This window comes from Tetrao urogallus (genome assembly GCF_951394365.1).
Source record: "Tetrao urogallus genome assembly, chromosome: 6".
Lineage (NCBI taxonomy): Eukaryota > Metazoa > Chordata > Aves > Galliformes > Phasianidae > Tetrao > Tetrao urogallus.
The window spans coordinates 51,051,213-51,064,899 of record NC_136819.1 but is presented as its reverse complement, the minus strand read 5'-3'; the positions used below and the strand labels follow the sequence as shown (position 1 = coordinate 51,064,899).

The window sequence follows — 13,687 nt, the reverse complement described above, 5'->3', positions numbered from 1 at the left end:
CTGTTCTGTGGCTGAGGCTTGCCAAGAGTAACTCAGAGAGTTCTCCAGCACCACTGGGATTCTGTGGTTTTATTTGATACTGTGACAAATTCAACAAGCACATTCCTTTAAGAGTGCAGTTTAATGGCTCTCTTAGATCATTAAATCTCAAAAGAAAATTGATGAAATAAAGCGCCCAACTTCTTTTTGCAACTCTTCTTTGAAACCTTCTGCAATTAGGCCACTTACAATTTATTATAAACTGAACATTTGTTAGCATGAATCTTAACTGGACAGGATTGCAAAAGTAAGTAGCCAAAAAGAAAGGAATATTACAGGATGCGAGGACTTGAGATACAAAACATACCTCACTATCCACAAACACCAGTAAGGAACACTATTTGCATAAGTAAATGTCTGCTATTTCACCCATCAGTGCCTCACCTTATTTTACATCTCAGTTTTGTTTCGTGCCACCAAGCCAGAGGCTAAATGCATCTAATACATATGCAATTTCCACGTTGACATGGAACTAAGCAGCCCTGAAATGTTTCTTTTGCTATTTTGAGGAAAACATAAGCATAGTTAGAAATTAAGGAAAAAAAAGTGTAAACAGTTGCAAGACTGACAGTAAACACTGCATGGCAGAATATTAAAACAAATGATGTTTATATAATTTGTGGTAGATGATGAGTGGCTTGGTTTTTATCTCAGAGTATTACAATATTGCTGGAGTTGGGGAGAAGCAACAGAGAACTCCCAGAGAATGAAGTGGCTGGCAAATAAAAGAACTCCTGTAGCCATTCATTAGCAACTTACAGGCCACTCTGAAAAGATGTGAGCCCAGCTGCACAGCTGTGCCCACTGCTCAGAGGTGATCACTGGTCAACTCTTGCTGCAGCAGCACCATTAAGATGCAAATCTCCACACAACAGTGAAATGGAAGCACTAACAAATCTAGCATTGCGTTCCAGAGCTCTCACGGACGCATTCTCCTTCAGCCCTATATTTTGGAGGCCTTCCACTTTGCTAAGAGATAGTCATTCCTCAGCGCTCCTCTACCTTCTTCATTTTGCTTTGGAAAAGCCACAGTGCAGTGATCCACATCTTGATTTCAATGCTGTATTTGGAAGAACTGTGTAATTCTGCACACATGCTCAAAAAAGTACAGCTAAATAAATATATCTGATAGTCAAGGATATCAGCAAGGGGATCTTCCAGAAATTCTAGATGTCACATTCCCCTGCATACAACCCAAAGCAGTGCCAAATTCCAGTATGCAAACACGGTACAGCTTTTTCCAGGAATAAACCATAAGGGACTTTGATAAGGGAAGAGCATCCTTTGCAATTTATCAAAAATCATAAAGGTATTTAAGCATCAGACTCACGCTCTCACTGTCCACCTCCTCCAGCTATTTAATGAAGAGAAAAGCATTATCACCCCAACAAACAGACCCCTTCTGAGAGCCAGAGAGTGTGGTGCTTGGATGTTGTGCTGTAAGGGCTTTGAAAAGAAAGAGGGAGGGAGGGACAGATGGGAAAATGCTACACATTACAGGTTGTTTGGACAAATAGCTTGAAAATACTTGAGATGGTGTCATTAGAAACATTAGCTTTACATTAAATCTGCCTGGAGCTACTACAGCTGGCATCAGTGGAAGATAAGGACCAGGCACAGCTACTGTCCAACAAGAGAGCAAACGCAGCAGTGTCAGAAATAGGTGTAGTGATTTGCCATGATGGTCCAACGGGGTACAGGTCTCAATTCCAGTTCCTGAAGCTTTCATGTGTTTGCAGACCCACTCATAATTGCTTTGTCTCATCATGAGAAACAAGTTATCTGAGCCACAGGTCTTTGTTCTGTAAACTGTGAAGTACTAACAGTATTATCATTGCTCTTTATTTTACCCTTTGGCGTTTTGCCTCTTTTCTGATTGGTTTATGATGACTAATGTCAAGACTCTCTTATAAGTTCTCTCTTGGGAGAGGAAATAATATAACATGACATTTAGTGCTGCGTACCACAGGCCATCCTCTCTCTTCCTAACATCAATATCACGTACATAGCAAGGAGAAATCATAACAATAGATGTATCTTTTATTCACAGATAAAAACCGAAGCAAGCTGTTATAATACATATTTGTACAAAGGATTTGAAAAAACCATAAAAAGGAAGATGATCAGAAAATATGATTCATTATGAAATGTGGTATTACATACACTATTAAACCTTTTCAAAAGTATTTGTTTGGCAACAATTTTTCAATAGTTTCCACACCTATGTGGCCTCCTTCAAAAAAGCACAAATCTCATGCAGCATGTATAAACTTGATCCTGAGGGTTTGCCTTCCTTAGAAAAACTGTAAAAAGATATACTATCTGTCTTAAAAGTTCAAAATGCAAATGCTATATTTATAGTCAAAACTATATAAAAATATGGACCTAACTTAACATTTACAAAAAAGTTTTTGCTTTTTTTTTTTGTTTGTTTGTTTTAGGGTTTTGGTAATAAACATAATTCTCAATTCCTGCAGCCACAGAGGAAAAAAGAAAAACAAAAACAAACCACAGTGCCCTTTGTAGACTTCCTCACATTAAAAAAGACCAGGTCTGTGAGAAGTAAGGTTAACCAAGGAAGTAGTAAGCAGTTAATATATATCTATATATGAATATATAAAATGGAAAACAAACATTTATTTTGATCTGAAAAAGTAATAATACAAAACCTGAAGGTAAAACAATCATCTCAAAATGCCATAATACACCTTTTCAATAGATAAATGTTCATAAAAATATCTTGAACCCTAACCAAGAAAACAATTATAATACAGTTTTAATTCTGCTACATAAAACAGCTTTTCTATGAAACAAGAAGGCAAGTTCAGGTATGAAAACATAATTTACTTATTGCTTTTGCTACAATGTTGTTTGTTTTTACATATAGTCATAAATACACTATACAGTATAAAATACTTCGTAGGAATACATTTTGTAGTCTGCTTAGGTTTGCTGGCTTTAATTCTAGCACCAAATACAAAAATGAAAATCAAATGAACTTTAAAGGCACTTCCATTGTATGCTTGTTTGAATTTTATTTTTTTTTTTTAATGTCTTGGTTTGTACTAAATTTCTTCACTTCCCTCTGGTAGAACCAATACTTGTTCCTACTTTCCTCTTTGTACAGTTCAGGTCACGTTGAGGCACCAAATGATTTATGAACATTCCCATCCCTCAGCCGTTTCTTTCTCCTACAACATTCATTGCTGCTTTTTAGCCTTCGCTTTTTCTCCTCCACTTCCCAACTGCTTAATCTCTTTACTTCTTCATGTCGGACAATCCAGCTTCACTTCCTTCAGACCCTTGAAAAACCCCTCTTCAAACCTCCACTTCCCTTACTCCGTCTTGTGCATCTGTTATTCCAATATCAAAACACGTCACTATCATGATATGTGACTTGCACAGATTAACACACTGCTCTAGTTCCTCTGTCACTTGTTCCAGTGCCTCCAGGTACTCCTGTGACTCCTTATCGAGATCAGGATCCACTTCAACTATCAAACAAACAAACAAACAAAAGCATGTTAAGATAAGAAGCTCACAAATAAAACATTATTCTATCATGAGGTTAAAAAAAAAAAAAAAAAAAAGAATGGACCATTTTACTTCTCTTCAACTAAGAAATAATTCCATTTTTCCACAGTTAACCTTGAAACTCAATCACTGAGTCTGCGAACAAATCTCATGCCTCAGTTTCCCACCCGTAACATGGATTTGAAAATACATTTCCTTCTTTGGAAAGAAGGACAATAAAAGATTATATGAATATTTAATATTAAGAATCACAGCAAGTCTCTGTTGTTAGTTTCTTCCATTTCTGGTACTACTCACCACTGAACAAAATCCTGTATCACAGAAATGCTAATGGTGTCACAGAGCGCTTGGGTCTCCTTTCAGCAAAGTATCTTAGCAAGTGCTTAACTTTGTCAGAGGGACTGCTCACATGCTGAGAATTTGCTACATGTCTGTCATACTACTATTTTGCAAAAATACTTACAGTCTTCCTTCCATTTATTCGGGTCCATCATCAACCTGCATTTTGTCTCTTCCAATTCTTCCTTCAAAAACTCATGCTTTGCCTTTACTTCTCTGATCCGCTGCTGGCGCCTCTCTAGTATCTTCAGCTTGGTATGGAAATACATCAGACCCTTTAAAGACACAGAAAAAAACTTCTCATTAATTTCCCTGTTATGAGTTGACCTCTGGCATTTGGATGCAAATTGCTCCCGGTTCACTACCTATGAAAGTTGGCAGATGAGTTTTTTGTTTGGTTGCTTTTTTTGTTTTGTTTTTACTATTATTATTGTTACTATTTGAAGTTCACATTAATGGATTCCAGTCTAGAGGAACAACATGCTACATCACTCAAGCATTTGTTGCACTTCTCAGTATGAGCAAACACCTCCAATACATTTTAAAATTACCACTGTTTATAGAGGACTTCTTTTTCCAGTAGTGGAAAAAAAAAAAAAAAAAAAAAAAAAAAAAAAAAAAAAAAAAAAAAATCAAAACAGCCTAATAATAATGAAGGAGTTATACTTAAACCTAGGAAACATGAATTCTTATTTTCTTAAAAGTATTCCTACCTTCTCAACATCCTGGAAAGGCTATTATGAAAGAAATGGGAAAAAGGCATCAGAAGAATATAGAATTTTGGTCTCTAAAATAGAATTAGGTGAAGTGTTTTCCAATTACAAGTAAATTAAACTCAGTGTATCCCTGATTTAATAGAACCCTGTCATTTACATAAAAAGTTAATGACCCTACAGTTGAGAGAAGCTGTAAGGTTTCATCAGCTAGGCTAAGTTTATGAAGTTTTCTCATAATGTATTCATTGGTAACTTTCATTTACATCATCAGTCACGTTAAACACAATTAATTTTAGATAGTAATCACTTTCGTTTTCTGTGTTAAGGGTACCTCAACATATGAATTGTAAAATTAATAATTATAGTGCATTAATTGCAATCTATTTCTCAAATACTGTTCCAGCATTCAAACAAGGATTCTGCCTGTGTACTGTAATTTATGTTGTCTACAGTTGTTATAAAATATGTGCTGACCTCGGTTTCCTCTTGTCTGTGTCGATGTAATCGTTCCACATCATCAATCTCATAAACTTTAATTTCAAATGGCTCCTTTAAAGTGCCTGGCAAAGGTGGTAGATCAACCCATTGGCCAGTGACACTGGGTTTTCTTCCTAGGGAGGCAGCATCTGGCAATGGAGCAGGAATCAGTCTACGACGCTGGAGACCTATAATAACAAAGACAAGTGATCCTCAGATTCCAAGGAGACTAACAGACTGCAGAACATTATGGCAGCAAACTGAAGATCTAGGTTATCTGGAAACTTAGGAAGAAATGCTTTTCTCGATCTTTTCCTTTTAGTAATTCCCCTCAGGCTGCTGACTGAGTTACTGCCTTGACAAAATACGTTCCTGTTGGTTTGTCAATGGGAGTAACAGCAGTTCCATTCCCAAAGCAGATGTCTGAGCACTGGTTGTTTATTCTCTCCTTGGAAAAACATTTTTCCTGGATTAACTTCTCTTTGGTGGATTTTTAATGGTATTCATTATCTTGCAATGGAAATGAGATAGAGAGTAATTTCCCACCAATACTGATAATGGCTGACAAGTATCTCCTCCTCCGGTTAAAGACAAGCAAAGCTAACATCCCTTCAATTCTATTACTTCTTTGCCAGGAGCACACAGTCCCCTCCACACAGCCACACTACCAGTACTTAAAGGAGGTAAACGTCAGCGTTTTCAGTGACACTGTAGGATTAAAAGATGTTTGGCACTTCAGAAGGTAGCAATCAATCAAGTTGCAGCTTGTCACTGCTATGCCTGTCACTGCTCATTTACACACCGGTCAGAGTATGACAAACCTCATGAATTCCTCAACAGCAGGGATTTGTTTTTTCCACAAATAAAGAGCAAACCACCACACTAACACAATTCCCAGGAGAAGAAGTTTCCTAGAGGAGAAACCAACTGGTGTACTTGAAAAATGCTAGTTCTTTTGTATACAAAAGCTGACACTTTGGTGTCCAGCAGTTTTCACAGTCACAAGTCTCTCTCTTCGTTCTCTCAAAGGCAGAAGTTTATATATGACATGAGTGAACACCTACATAGGGCTGGTTAAAACAAGGCTGCAGTGCAATCCCTGGGTAAATAGAAGGGCTGAAGGCCACCAGAAATAAGCTGAAACATCGCGTTAGCAGTAAGTACAAGCAGCTTTGGCTGAATGGTGGCAATAAATAAATTCATTGCTGACAAATCTCCCTCCTTTTATTGAAAACCTACTCTCAGAGTTGAGTTTCATTACTTTTAGTCTTCTTGCTAAAGGGAGCGTATCAAACAGACAAGGCAGTGCTGTTCAGAGGAAAGTGCACCCAAGGTAATCTACTAGGCTCAAGACCTCTACAGGAAAAATTCAAGTTAAGGCTGTCAGGTGAGCCCTGTCACAAAACTCCAGATGAAATGGAGACAAAACCCCAACAGACACCTTGTGAGGCCAATACACCTCCACAGATACCTGATGAGTTTACATGCTCTTAAAAAAAGCATCCCTTACTCTTAATTGCTAATTTCTATTATAAATATAAGGGAATGAATAGAATAAATTCCCTTAGAATAAATATTCTAAGGGAATATTTCTGGAAAGGGTAAGACTTGATTCTGCTTCTCCAACACTACTTACCATTCTCACATTCTCAATTTATTTAGTCTGAATCAATGCTATTTGCCCACTGAAACCACCTACGCTAACTCTGATCTTGTAAGTACATTGGTGAGAGCTGGATCCCCTTCTGAAGAGGACACTGAATAGAAGTAGTAAAATACAAGAAGAGAAACTTCATATCCTTCCACCGAACCAGCCAACATCAACATCATTTCTCTATGGATAAAGTTAAAGGATGAGAGTACAAAGTTTCCAGTGATACCTAAGGGAGAAGGTTTGTCTACAGGAATAGGTTTCTCTTCCACAGGTTCTGTAAATGCAGAGACCTGTCGCTTGACTACGACATAGTTGGGAGCAATGTAAACATCAAGAATCTCTAACACTTTGCAAAGATTGCAATATATTTTATGGCAATAATGGGAGTGCAAACATTTTGTCTAAGAAATATTTCATGAAGTTCCCAGGAAACCTCATATCATGGACAAAATACATTATGGTCTCTAAGTCTAAAGTATTCCAAAAATAATTTACTGATATAGAGCAATTTCAAATGGAAAAATAACTAGTTTGTCATTTTTAAAGACATTATAAGCATTTCCTGTGGCAAAAACAAATAGAAATCCATCATTGGGTAGTGCTTTCTCAATATGTGCACAACTTATACAGCTGCTAATATTGATTTGCAGGAAAAGGTTTAAGAGATTTGTATGCTATGGAAAGAGAACTGCAGCAAATGCTGCACTAAGTTTCCAAACTGATTTAAACCCCACTGAATCAATTCAGTTTCTTTGACGATAGATCCACATCACTTTAACTCATTTGATTTTACTGCCAGAATTATGCATCATAACTGTCTCTACAGATTGCAAAAATTACCCCTTGCCAACCAAAAACTCAAGATTCAGTGCACCGCTGATATCCGTTCCTGCTCTACTGCAGTACACTTAGATTACTGAATAAGAATTTGGTCTTTAGCTGACACTGACTGTCAATGATTCTTTATGATACATGTCTTCAAGCTAGATAGATAAAAATGACTACTGTACCAGCAGTCACACCAGCCTGATTTTGAAGCTGGCTACAACCAGGGACACTTAGATGAGCACCACCTGCAAGAGCAACAAGGAAAGGCACTGGAGAGCAGAAAAGGGGAGCTGGCATTCATATGCCACCTCTGCATGGTACAGTTAAGTGCGTCTGCCTTGGCATAGCATGCAAGTGAGAGCAACTTCTGAGCAACTTCCACAATAGCGTGCTGTTCTTTTTACACAAGTACCTTCCAAACATTTTTCATGAAACCTTCGCTACAGTGCAACGCAGTAATTTTGCAGTTAGCTGGCAGTATTAATGCACTCTCCCGCTCTGCCTGCAGGCCCTACTTTTAGATAATCCAATACAGTTTTCATTAATACACAAATGCTGTTCTCCACTCCAGACCTATTCCCTTGTTCCCAAACAGAAGTCTCAGCCTACTCCACAGAAATTTCCCATCAGCAGACCATCTCCTCTCCTCACTGCCCCCCTCTTGCCCTTCTTCCCCAGCCTGCACAAAAACACTCTCCATCCTCATGAAAATACTTTCAATATCTTCACTCTTCCCAATCCATCTGTAACACCCTCTTCATCTGCGCTGCACTCGCTGCTGACCCTACTGAGGAAGGAAGGTCCCCGTCTGCTGGCAGCCACCTGCTGCCTCCACCTTCACAAGGAGGCTGCCAGAGCCCCAGGGCACTCAGCACCTTCTCCTGCCCTCTCTGCCGCAGCACCTGTGTCACACCTGCAGCTTTGAAGTGAAATAAATGACAAGTAGCTGCTGTCACAGCAATACACATGCACACACAAGTGCAATGCAGGCAGTCCCCACTTCAAGCTTGCCCCAGCCCACTTCTGTTGGAGGCGCTGTGAGAATTTCACACCCTCCAGGACGCAGCAGTGCGCCGGTGGCCCGGCCACCTTCCCTTTACTCCTCACCTGTAGATCGTTTCTTGGGGGACTTGAGGCTCCTCATCCGTCCTGGAGAGGACATCCCGCTTTCACTCATGGAGTCGTGTGCAGAAGAGGCACTGCCAGTGGCCTCACTGTCCCGAATCATACTCTCATAGCCGCTGCTACCACCGCTGTGGTAGAACAGGGCCGTCCTCCCCATGGCCGGTGGCAGTTCCCCGCTGAGGACACTGCTGTTGTCACTACCATGCCCGCTGCTGTACCGCTGAGGCCGCCGGGGTGCTGTTATCTTGCTGTATGGAGATGGCAGCACTGGGATTGGAGACTTCTCATCACTGAGATTAATTCCACTGTCATTGCCACTGTCAGAGTCGGTAGAGCCTCGGAAGTGGCCCACCTTGGCAGAGCCACCAGACACCAGCTCGTTCACGCGGCTGTTGGCCGCCCTCATGGCCTGCTTGGTCCCCATGATGGTCCCTCGGCCGGGTTTGCCACCAGCAGGCTGCATGGATCGGGGTGCAGCCTTTCCTCCAGGAGCCACACTGGAGCTCTTCCCCACCGGCTGTGCCAGGGACTTCACGGAGGAACTGAGAGACTTTGATCCGCTGGCGGAGAGGCCCCGGTTTTTATTCCCGCTGGCTTGGACCTTCTGGTTAGCTGTGGGTTTTGCCTGGCTGCTTTTACCAGGTGCAGGGTTGTTGAAGGTCAATGGTAAAGCTCCACCAGAGGCAACAGGGGGAACGCCCAGCCTAGGGACAGAGCGTCCTGCCCGGACATTACCAGTGCTCCCATTTTCCCTCACCAAGTTTGCTTTGGATCCAACTGACGTCAGGCTGTCACACCTCTCCAGAGACATGTGGCTCCCATAGCGGTGCACAGCTTCATTCTTTGATGCCTTTGCCTTCAAGCTTGATGTCATCTTAGGCAAAGAGTGATCACCTTTCAGGTTCATTCTACTGCTGGCACATTCACTGAAGTAAGACCCAGCTTTCAAACGCAAATCCAGTTCATCTTCAGCCTTTGGTGTGGAAGCCCTGGCAAACTCTAGGCTGGAGGCTTTTCCCCCACCATTTCCCAGACCAACAGGTTTCTGTTCCAGGCTTGATTTGCGCACGGGAGGTGTTGGAGGCATTGGCCCACCTGGCCTGGGCAACATGCTTGACTTCTGCGGCATGCTCTTCTTTCCCAGTGAAGATTTCAAGCTGCCAGTGGCCATAGGAGCATCCGAATTCCCTCTGGTGATGGCCTCTGACAAAGTACTGTTATTAGCATGCGATACTGGCATCACTCCCAATGTGGTGGCCCCTCTCTTCAGCTGTGGCATCTTCATCACAGCTTCTGACTTCTTCGCAGCTCCACTGGAGGATTTGCAGGCCATTTCGCAACCATCCACAACCCTCTGCGAACAGGCAAGCATAGTTTGTGACTTAGTTGGCCCAGATGATGTGCCAAAATACGGGGCAGCTTTTCCTGGCTGCTTGTCAGTACCAAATGTGTGAGATTTTGGAGACAACAATGCATCTGTGGGTTTTGTTTCCAGCTGATTATCTGTGCGCAGCAGCCAGGGATCTTCAAATACACCACGTGGATTCTGCAGGTCTTTATAGCTGATGACAGTATTATTGTGGATTGGAGACGAGGTAGTTTTTGTTTTCCTAGGAAGACTAGAATGTATTGTTTCTATTACAGGCGTATCACGAGAATTACATTTTATTTTTACAGGCTGATCAGAGATACAAAAAGCACTTTTAATCTGAGATGCTTTGGTAGTTTCAGAGGTTTGAGGGCTTTTGCCAAATCCTGAGGACAGCTTGCTAGAACTCATGCTCTCACTGTCCAGTTCAGAGAAGCAAAATCCACTGTCATTCAGAGCGCTTTTCAAAGGGACAGATAAATTGTGTGAATCCAAGTTGAAGGGATCTTCAGACTTATTACAGCTGTAAGATGTCTGAGCTACAAAACTGTCACTTGACTGAGCTCCATCACTCTCAATTGTACAAATGCTGACTTCACTGAGCCATGAACTGATGGAGGAACGTCTGCTGCTGGTAAAGGGATCCTTAGCAAAGGGCACAACAATATCAATATTTACACCGGTAGAAGTTTCCTGTGAGGTATAAGCATCAAACTCGTCGTTTATGCTGCTGATAATACTAACTGGCCTTGAACCCGATGCAAGGGCCTGAAGGGAGCAGTCGCTGTTAAAGCTAATGATACTGGAAGGTCTTCCATTATCCATAATCCCACTGATGGACAGTTCTTCCACCACAGTGAAAACAAGCTCATCCTCCCCATTCAGCTCAACGGGCTGCTGTAAAGTCACCGTAGTGGTTAGTATATCTCGATCAAAACATTTACCTCTGAATGCTGATCGGAAGCTGTGTACCTCTATAGCACCTGACTGACTCTGGGCATTGCTACTAACCAGAAACGTGCTGCCTACAGAGTTTTGTTCAGGTTTGTTTGCTATCTGCTTGCTCATTCCCACAGGAGGAGTCCGAACTGCATTGCTATTGTCCAGCTCCAAACTCTGAGCTTTGGAACTTGGCACCTGTTCTTTCTGCTGTGGAGGTGGGGGTGCTGGGCTTGGCAAGGGCCTCTTCACATACAAAGACTTTTCTTTAACGACACATTCAGCTGTGACTTTATTCTGCTCTGGGTTCTTTGAAGGGCTACACCTTGACAACTGCAGGGAATCAGTGATTGTCTCCTTCTCTCCCTCCAGTACTTTGCTGTCAGCTCTGCTCTGTGGCACAGAAAGCTCTGTTTTCAAGTGAGGTGTGCTCTTTTCATGACAATTACCATTTACACCCCTTGGTGCAATACTCTGGAAAGGAATATTATGCCCTTTTTTTGGAGATGCAGTTTCTTGAGAAACTGGTTTCTTAAATCCTCCAGAAGGAGAAGACAGTTTTTCCTTTATCAGTTTAGACTGTGTGTTTTCTGTACCTCCGGCCACTGGACTACAATTGGATGTAACAGAAGTCTCTCCACAAGCATATTTGATAGGTTCCTCGCTTCCATCAATGCACTCTAACCTTTCTTGCAGTTCAGCGAAAGTGTTGCATTTAAAATGGTCCTTGTCAGAACTCCTACCGCTGGCAGAATTGTCTTTACTTCTCTTCTTGTTCAGGGATGGGATTATGGGAACAAACTCTGGAGGACCTTCATTATCTGTCAATTCCCTGTCAGACAAAGCTGCACCATTAGGACCAACATAGATGACAGTATCACACGACTGTTCACTGCTAGAGGAATAATCAGGATCACTAGATATACTCAGGACAGGAAGGTCAGGGTCAAGGGCAACAGTTCGTGGGTGGAATGGTCGAAGATGGGGCGGTCTTCGGACATGTCCTTCTTCACATGAACTCTCTCCTCCAGATGAGCTGGATGCATACTGCAAATAATCAGCAGGGGAAGAGTTATTAAAATGAATTGATATATGTGTATATATATGTGCACGTAATTGATAAAAAGAGCAGGTTTGCAATATACTCTGCACTCTGTGTGTACTATCACATCTACATCTAGTGCAAAAATATTACTGTGTGAATTAAAGTAACAAGGTCATGCAACACAAATTTTACTGGAGTCATAAATCACACCTTTTCAGGCAGTTTACATTAAATACTATACATTCTCTTTGTCCTCAACAGTTTTCTGTTCCTTTCTTATTGGTTTTTAATTAACACAAATTGAGGCTTGAGATAGTTCCACATACAAGCAAATAAAGGATTCGTGTCTGGAACAGACAGAAAGTGAATTTCAGGATTAAGGATTGGGGGTGGGATGATGGCTTGATGCCAAGTCATTTGTCAGTTCTCCTCTTGAGCTTTTATGCATTTTGTATTACTTCTTAAGGCTGAGAAATCCCATATTCCCCCACCAAGAGGCTAGAAAAACTCATTTTCAAATGAATTAATTGTGGTATGCTTGTGTACCAACCTTGGATTTTTTCTTTCTCATTCGGTGGATTCGTGATGAAAGCTGAATGGTGGTGAGGGTTTCTGCATAATTCGCTGGGGAGTCTGAAATATGCGCAATCATAGTAGTTCTGCAGTTGATGTTCCCAAGTGATTCCCTCAACAACATTGTCAACTTGTTGTCTCTGTGTAAAAAACGGGAATGTTAATATAGTTTAAAGAAATCGCAGTCTTTTTGCAGATTTTTACACCACAGGTTTACTTTTATTCTCAGAAGGATATACACATTTATGGTACGTATCAATCAGAAATTATTCCTATTATTTGCCTATACTAAAAATGAATCAAATTGTACACAGACAATTATACCAAAATTTGGACAATTTATCTGTGTTTTTTTGCATTATAATTCATTTTGTTTGTTACATAACACAGCTGTAAAATAGTTGATAATAGTTTAGTTACCTCACACTTAGCTCATACTGCTCAAGCAGCTCATGATCGCATTATATTTACCCATGCAGACTCTGCATCTCTATCTAACCTTTGTGAGATATGGGCATATAATTTTGATGAGAAAAAGTCAACAGAAATGGTAAGAAAATCCTAGAAAAATAACAACATTAGGTATCAGAAATATATTATTAGTGTCACCCTAGCTAATCTAGTTCCCATTCTGCTTTGCTTTGCTATGACATGGCAAATGAAAAGCTATAATTCACTCTGAAAGTATTCCTTCAGAAGGTGATGCAATTGTTAGCAATGGAGAGCAAAGCTGACAAGATAGCTAACATTCTGTCATCCACAGGTCTCCAACATATCTACCCAAGGCTCTTTGGAGGCTGTTTCCTATCACCACCCTAAGCTGGCCCGAAGTGTAGGAATTACTATCATGTCTGTGCTCATGAAATCATAGCAGGCACCCTTCCCTATTCTAGCCTATTCATTCTGTACTCCATCCACAATCCTAGCAACTAGCCTGAGGAAATTATCTACTTTCAGCCTAATACAGAAAAAAGGAACACCTGTTTGAGATGCAACACTAGATAAGTGGAATGACATGATTGATAATGAAGACACGAAATTAAAAAGAC

General features: G+C 40.9%; 1 protein-coding gene across 1 annotated transcript in view; it reads right to left on the bottom strand.

The window, feature by feature from the left end:
* Nucleotides 1-3,357: 3,357 nt before the first annotated feature.
* KIF26A (kinesin family member 26A) overlaps nt 3,358-13,687 on the bottom strand; it is a gene marked incomplete at both ends in the record, with an annotated part of 99,493 nt that continues 89,163 nt past the window's right edge. The window contains 6 exons of the mRNA XM_079537655.1: nt 3,358-3,533; nt 4,037-4,187; nt 4,626-4,646; nt 5,103-5,293; nt 8,695-12,067; nt 12,616-12,778. Of these exons, the coding sequence (XP_079393781.1) occupies nt 3,358-3,533; nt 4,037-4,187; nt 4,626-4,646; nt 5,103-5,293; nt 8,695-12,067; nt 12,616-12,778 (4,075 nt within the window). The remainder of the gene's footprint in view (nt 3,534-4,036; nt 4,188-4,625; nt 4,647-5,102; nt 5,294-8,694; nt 12,068-12,615; nt 12,779-13,687) is intronic.